Raw genomic sequence first — 8,249 nt, forward strand, 5'->3', positions numbered from 1 at the left:
TGTCTGCTGCTTACCAACGACCTTCTAGAATGCTTCAAAGCAGTAACAAAAAAAGACTGCTTCTTCATGCTGCCATCACACTGTCATTCTTCACATCACATTCATCTGCTCACCTCTTCCAAATGTATTACTTGCTAATTTAAGCACACTTTCTGCACATGCCACTTCTCAGCCAAGACTGAAAGCTCCTAGCCAGGTACCAGGAAAGGCAGGTTAAAGGCTGCAGCCCTTCTACTCACCTCTCCATGCAGCTCTTCACCATGCTCAGAAATAGGAACCAGCAGCTGCCTGCTGCCACTGGGGAATTTCAGTCTGAATTATACATATGATCATAAGGAAGGACCATAAGTGGAACACAGAGTGAGGAAATCAAGTCAGCAGCTGTTGCCATACCTGCATCACGGTGAAAAATCCACTGAACCTATGCACAACACAACCACCTAGCAGGATGGAGGAGGGTGCCTTGAGGTAATGTCTGAAGACACCCAGCAGTCCATCTAGGTAGTGCATACCTGTATGGGTGCTGCAGGCAGTTTGAGAAGCAGAGAGCTCTCAGCATGGGGGGGTGGGGGGAATTCAAACTAAATAAATACAGCATTCATGGAACACTAGAAGATGAATAAAGGAAACAAAATATGAGCAGTTGTGCTCAAGACACAAGTTAAGAGACCAGCTTTGCACTCTCGAATACCTCTGCAAAGGGCACCTTAAAACTGTCAGGCTGTGAGATCAGACACACCCAAAGTAAGCGCAAAGCTCTGCTGGGACTCAGGACAGCCTACATAGTGCAGTGGGAGAGCAAAGGTATTGCCTTGGCAACTCTTTGCTGAGCAGATCTGAAGAACATGATACAAACCCAAAAGATACAAAAAAAAGAACCATCAGTAGCCAGGATGAAAGGCTTGTCAACACACAGGGGAAAAAAAATCAGGATAAAAAGCAGCCATAGAGGAGAGATCATAAAAATAATCTATTTCTAGAAAGCTTCAAAGGGTTTTAGTTCTTTGCAACAGGCAAACTGAAAGAGATAAGGTGGAGGGATTCAAAAGGCAGGGGGGAAAGACTTCAAGCATTCCTACAGTGTTATGTTGTTTGTTTAATGCTCTTAAATAATAAATAGATCATTCCACTGAGCCTGAGTTGCAAAATGTATCCAAGCTATGAAGGAAATGGTCGACTCAGACAGGGATATTGTGTTTTTCATCTTGGAAAGCTGAACTGCTTTTGGTTAAAACTTGAAAACCTGATCCACTGTCATGAAGACAAAGATAAATGTGAGCATTTCTGGCTGTTCTCAGGAAAACCTTTGGTAGCTGAAACACCTTACAAACAAATGAAAAGGCAGCTTAAGAACTTGCTCCGATATGAACTTCTAACATAACACTTGCTAGATTTCAGATGATTGGATAGAAAAATGTCATGCTTCTCAAAACACTATTAAACCCAAAATTCTCATAACCAAAACGTCTTTACTACGTGCACACAGAACCCCAGGTCTTCATGATGTGATCCCCAGTGCTGTCATCCGTGCACATAATGCCACACACAGTGAACTGTTTCCCTGAATTAAAGATTACTCAGCACTAGGAGGTATCTGAGTCATTCACTGCTAGTCGAGGCATTTAACTTGGGCTAAACTCTACACAGGACTAGCATTTAGTGTGAAAAGACATGGTTTCCAGTTGTTCCTGATGTAAAGGGATATGTTTATTTTGAAGAGCAAATGCCACTTTTGTGGTCTGCAGTTGGAAAGTAGTCATTTCCTTCTGGTGTATCACCCAGCCATTGCCCACTCTGTAAAGAAGACATCATGCCCACTTCATGCCTGGTGACAAGCTTGTCAGTGAAGCCTGAATCCTCAGATAGACAAGAACTCAATTCACCATGACAGTGAAGACCTCACCTACATATTTCACGTTGATTCATGAGCGAGGATCGTTGTCACAGAACCAAAAGGCATTGCAGCTTTTGACGCCTGATAACCCTGAACAGCAGCTCTCCTGTTTTACAGGCTCCGTGTCTTTACAGGTTTTTTTTCCTTTTATTTGATTGCCTCAGATCCAGGCTGCAGGTTCTGAGGCAAATCTTTCTCTTTAAAGCAACTATTCTGCTGCAGTGAACCCACCAACTTTTTAGCAGGGATGACAAAACTTGAAATGGAAACATCTGGGGTTGCTTATGGACACGCATTAAATGAAGGGATACTGAATTTTTCCACCCAAAATCAGTGGTTGCTCTTCGTCTGCAAAGCAGGATGCTCGTCAGGGCTCGATACGAGCCCGACGCACGGATGCTGTATCTAAGGATGACTGCAGAGCCTCGGTGGTCGGCGCAGGGCGACCCTCCGTGACCCCCAGGCTGAGGACTTAGAAGGGGCGGGGGAGGGTTGTCTGCGGTACCTGAACAGAAGCTGTTGCTGCTGATGGTTCTGCCGGAGCACCCGGAGGAACTGGGCGGGTTGAATTCCCGGCTCTCCTCTTCCGAAAAGGGAGACTCGGAAGCGGGAGATACCTTTGGCTGCGGCCGCAGGACGAGGCGGGGGATGCGGCTCCGGGACACCTCCCTCTCCAGCTGCGTCTTCTGCTCCTGCTCGGCAAAGGACACCCCGACGTCAGGGACCCCTTGGACGCTCCCTCCTCCTCCCAACACCCCGGCAGAGGCAGGCAAACCCGTCCCCCCCACCCCGCCCCTGCGGTGCCCGCCTGCCCTGCCTCTGCTCCGTCCCCGCAGCCCCGACTCGCCGCCCTCTTGCCTCGCCTGCTCCTCACCTTACTGCTCTCCCGCAGAGGCCCCATCGCTCCTCAGTCGCCGCGCAGCCGGGGACAGGCACCTGGCATGGGCGAGAGAGATGCGCTAAGCTGGGCTCGCTGCTGCGGCTGCTTCTGCCGCTGCGGCGCTAGGGGTGGCAGAGCCCGGCCCGGCCCCGCCGTCGCCGCTCCCCGCCCCGACACGTGGTGCCGCCGCCGCTGCTGCCTCCCCCCACACCCCCCCGCCACCGAAGACGCGGAGCAGGTGCGGGTCCAGCGCCAGAGCCCTCTGGCCCATTCGCTACTCCCCGGCGGCAGCCGCGGCTCCTCGGCATCTCTGGAGGGCCGGCTTGGGGACGTCGTTCCCTGCCCGCTCCCTGCCCGCTCCCTGCCCGCTCCCTGCCCGCTCCCTGCCCGCTCCCTGCCCGCTCCCTGCCCGCTCCCTGCCCGCTCCCTGCCCGCTCCCTGCCCGCTCCCTGCCCGTGCTGGCTAGCCCTGTTCGCAAAGGGCTGAAAGGATGGCAAACGTGTTAAAACCTCGGCAGGGTAGCACAGGCTGTGAGTGCAGCGGTACCAATTTCACGCCGATGTACCAAACCGAATACACGACAGCGGGCAGATGTTACCGGTAGAAACAGGATGGATCTATAGCTACATAAGCAGCAAAATGCGTCAGATGCTCTCTGCTCCTTTCTATGCAGTGACAGCTTCGAATGGAACATGTGAAAACTTACTAGATTCTCAGACAATATATTGCATAGACTATGTAATTATTGTATTATCTCCCTTTCCTTTTATTGTGGCAATTATTGACCCTTCCATTGATTAATGCCTGTGTTAACCTTTTTTCACCTGCTCCCCACAGTGGATCTACTTAAAAGATATGCATTTATTAGCAGGACTGCAATCTGGGTTGTGTTCATATCCACACAGTGGGTGAAAAGGATGATGAAACTCTCGGTATGGAGCTCATTTGAAGTTCAACATAAATATCTGTTCATAATATTCAGTGAGCTTGCAGAAAGTCTATTTCCAGCAATAGTATTTTTGGGCAAAGATGTCTTTTGCATGTATGCATCCTGCAAAGGGCCCCAGTTCCTGTGGGGAACTTCCATTTGCTGTTGGAGCATAAATATTAACTATGTCTCAAAAATAATTAAGAGCAAATGTGTCTTTTATGGGCAGTGCAGGGAACATACCACCAGTAATAGGCAAGGTGATGGATTCCTCTGGTCCTCAAAGAGGGAAGAGGACACTGGTGAGTACTGACACACTGATTGTTGCATATACAAAGAGTTATAATTACTAATTTATTAACTTGCTGCCAGGATTAGATCCATTACTTACATAGAGCTCCAAGCTGCACTCTGCCAAAATGATGATACCATCCTCCCCTGGCAGTGTCAAGGCATCTATAATTCAGAGGAATGAGGTAGTTACTGCTGAAAGGAAGGCTTAAAAATTCTCCTTTAAAAATTCTGCCTGCTTGTATCCTCTGAGTGCTGGAGTTATACCTTCCTGAGGCACAAAAGAGCAGGAAGAATCCTAGACCTTTCTCTGCTGCTTTGAGATGATTTCCACGGGAAAAAAAAACCCTGCAAAGCATGTATTTTAATCACACAAATTTACTCTTCCCTTCAGCAGGGCACCTGAGACCGTGGGCTTCTCCTGCAAGCTGCACATGGCACACGGGCGGTGGAAATTTCCCCTGCACATGTCAAAGCTCTTCTAGCAGCAGAGTAAAGAAGAAGCTGTGCAGCAGCAGCACCATTGCCATAGTAACTCAGCTCGACTTGATGATGGTGGTTCAATTGGCAGGGCCTGCTTTATCTTTTCTTTTTCCATTTTTAAGCTCAAATTTTCCCCCTGCTTAGGAACAACATAGGAAAGTGAAGTCTTTGGGCTGCTTTGGGATGCATAATGGGATGTGATTCCCTTTGATCTCCTCTCCTCTTTGCGGAGAGATTTATAGCCTTATCATAAATCATAAAGCCATCATTAACTTTCAAGCAAATATTTCCCCCCCCCTGTATATCTAATAAATATTGAGGCATTAAGTCACTTCTCAGCTTGTTAAAACGTTTTTGCTCTGAACTAGTTAATCATCAAGTGCTGGGAGGATCACATACTTGACACGTCCTGCGATAACCACTCTTCTCTTTGATGTCTTTTACTAACTGGTGGTATTGCTGTACTATCTGTAAAGCCAGTTTTCATAACCAGTGTGCAACTGACCAAACCTGTGTTTGCTGTGGAGGGGAAATATGTTATACATTCATGGGGGGGGGGGTGTGAGGGTGGCTCAGAGAACACAGTATCTTCTTACACTTTTTTTTTGCTCTGCTCCCTCCTGAAAAATAACAGCTCCAGGAAGCCGCAGAGGGCTGCAGATTCAGCAGAAGGGCCTGGGCTCCTGGAGCTGCCAGGGAAAGCTGGGCACTGAGCCAGGCCTCTGGGTTAGACCTTATGCTTTCCTGAAAGGGGAGAGAGGTACATGAAGCAGATTTTATTCCAGGCTTTGCTGCTAGGATCTTCACTCAAAGGGAGTGCTCTTCCTGAAAACTTTGCAAGGGAGAGAGGCTGGGGTGAAGTGCAGCACATCATAGGCTACGTTTTGCTGTCAGCTCTGCTTCTTTTCTGTTGCTGCCACCCAAACGCCTCAGTGGGAGGGGGAATGGGGTTCTGATTCAGCAGAGTTTTGCGAGCCAGTACTTAGCTGTATCCTTTATCACAAACAGGAGGAGCTCGGGGTGCTGCTGCTTCCACATCTGGACTGCCAAGGCAAAAACTTCACCTGGTTTTTGCAGAGCTTTCAGTGCAATTGTTTATTTGTTCCACCTGATGGCACATTGTTTCCAGACATCTGCAAATGACGTTTTCCACTTTGCTTTCTTGCAGTGTAACATTTTTGCTCATGAGCTGTCGAGTACCAGCTGTAGAGAAGTCCATTAAAGGTCTTGGCATCCTGATTAAGTATCTTTGTTCAGAACCAGGTGCTTCAGAAGTGCAAGAGAAAGGAATACCATGCCCAGGAGAAAATCACTTAGAGCTCTGCAGTACCCTGCAGCAAAAGAGGTATATTCACAGGATCACAGGATATTAGGGGTTGGCAGGGACCCAAGGAGATCATCGAGTCCAACCCCCCTGCCAGAGCAGGACAATCCTATCTAACACAGATCACAGAGGAGCACATCCAGACAGGCCTTGAAAGGCTCCAGAGAAGGAGACTCCACAACCTCTCTGGGAAGCCTATTTCAGTGCTCTGTGACCCTTACAGTAAAGAAGTTCCCCCTTGTGTTGAGGCAGAACCTTTCTCGCTGCAACTTACACCCATTGCTGCTTGTCCTGTCGCAGGGAGCAGTGAGCAGAGCCTGTCCCCCCAACTCCTGACCCCCAGCTCTCAAATATTTATAAGCATTTATTAAATACCCTCTCAGTTTTCTCTTATCCAGACTAAGCAGCCCCAGGTCCCTCAGCCTCTCCTCATCAGGCAGTGCTCCAGTCCCCTAATCATCCTCATAGCTCTCCACTGGACCCTCTCCAGCAGATCTCTGTCTCTCTTCAACTGGGGAGCCCAAAACTGAACACAGTATTCAGGATGAGGTCTCACCAGGGCAGAGTAGAGGAGGAGGAGAACCTCCCTTGATCTGCTGGACAAACTCTTCCTAATACACCCCATGATTCTTTTGGCCCTCTTGGCCACAAGGGCACATTGCTGTGCCATGGATGTTATCCACCAGGACTCTCAGAACCCTCTCCACAGGGCTGCTCTCCAGCAGATCACCTCCCAGCCTGTGCTGGTGCAGTTTATTATTCCTCCCCAGATGCAGGACTCTGCACTTGTCTTTGTTGACCCTCATTTGGTTCCTCTGTGCCCAGCTCTCCAGTCTGTCCAAGTCTCTCTGGATGGCCACACAGCCTGCAGCTGTACCAGCCAAGCCTCCCAGCTTGGTGTCAAACCAGTGAGATGTGATATTCTTTAAAGCTCCTTCTCAGCCACGCTCTAATTCCATGATCTCCACTCTGACTGATCTTAGTTCAAATGAGTTCCAGCTCTCCATGCAGAATAAACACCCTGTAGTTTGCTTATCAAATGTGTTGATCCTGTTGTTCTCTTCAGTGGGTTATATAACACAATGGCTGCTCTCACTCAAACACTGCACAAATGAGCACCAGCTGTAGCCAACCATTTCCATACCAGCAGTTTACAGTGGACATCTCCAGAGAGCAGCTTTAAGAAGTGCTGGATGAACAGAAAGATGAGCAGACAACAAATATCATTGCAATATACTGACAAGAGCTTCCTGTTGGGGTGAATAATTCATTTAGGACTCCAGAAACAGAAACCAGAGGTTAAAAATGATAACTAGTAGGTATCAGGAGGTGTTTCTGTGCTCAGAGTGAGTATCTTCTGTGTTCAGACTGTGGAGTAAGGCTATGAAAAACTGCAGCCAACTTAGAAACATCTGGGACAAATAATACATCTCTGCCAGTAAGATGGGAAACTGTTTTGGAAGGCAATGATGAAAGAAATAATTTGGACTCCTAGCAGTGAATGTCTCAATACTTTGGACTCCTCCTAGCAGTGAATGTCTCAATATGAGTCCTTAGATTGTGGCTGCGCTGAAGAGCGACTGGCGAAGAAGTGGAGTTCTTAGCTGCAGTAGGGGAGTGATCTTGCCTGTGCACAGAGTAAGCTATCTGCTGGAACAGTCTGTTCAGTTCTAGTGGGGAAGAGTTCAAGGGAGATGTTATTTTCTGCAGGACATTTATTTCATCTGACTTCTGATAAGCACTGTGTGATCTGTTTGTACTGGGCAGATCTCTGTCAGTACTACTCAGTGAAATGCAAGCCAGAAAGCAACCTAAAGCACTGCTTACCCACAGATGTTTGTGTAGTAGCCTTTATATGTAGAAAGGGCTTCTGATGGCCTGTCTGACTTCAGGCATCTGAAGTTATGGCATGAAATCATCAGATCACAGGATTGCAGGATGTCAGGGGCTGCAAGGGGCCCAAAGAGATCATTGAGTCCAACCGCCCTGCCACAGCAGGAGCATGCAATCTAGCTCAAGTCATACAGGAACACATCCAGACAGGCCTTGAAAGGCTCCAGAGAAGGAGACTCCACAGCCTCTCTGGGGAGCCTGTGCCAGTGCTCTGTGATCCTTACAGTGAAGAAGTTCCTTCTTGTGTTGAGCTGGAACCTCCTGTGCTGCAGCTTACATGTAATCAACCAGGTTGGAAGAGACCTCCAAGATCATCCAGTCCAACCTAGCACCCAGCCCTATCCAATCAACCAGACCATGGCACTAAGTGCCTCATCCAGTCTGCTTTTCAACACCTCCAGGGACAGCAACTCCACTACCTCTCTGGGCTGCCCATTGCGATGGCAAATCATTCTCTCACCCATTGCTCCTTATCCTATCCCAGGAAGCAAATGATCAGAGCCTGTCCCCCCACTCCCGACCCCCAGCCCTCAGATATATATGGAAATTTATTCAA

General features: G+C 48.5%; 1 protein-coding gene across 1 annotated transcript in view; it reads right to left on the reverse strand.

Moving 5' to 3' along the window:
- Nucleotides 1-2,931, reverse strand: part of SYBU (syntabulin) — a 47,727-nt gene extending 44,796 nt beyond the window's left edge. Inside the window, exons 1-2 of the mRNA XM_064154169.1 lie at nt 2,769-2,931; nt 2,400-2,586 (exon numbers count right to left, since the gene is read on the reverse strand). Coding sequence (XP_064010239.1) covers nt 2,400-2,586; nt 2,769-2,795 — 214 coding nt within the window. The 5' untranslated portion in view covers nt 2,796-2,931. The remainder of the gene's footprint in view (nt 1-2,399; nt 2,587-2,768) is intronic.
- Between the last annotated feature and the right edge of the window lie 5,318 nt (nt 2,932-8,249).

The sequence above is a fragment of the Pogoniulus pusillus genome, chromosome 14 (genome assembly GCF_015220805.1).
Source record: "Pogoniulus pusillus isolate bPogPus1 chromosome 14, bPogPus1.pri, whole genome shotgun sequence".
NCBI classification, from domain to species: Eukaryota; Metazoa; Chordata; class Aves; order Piciformes; family Lybiidae; genus Pogoniulus; species Pogoniulus pusillus.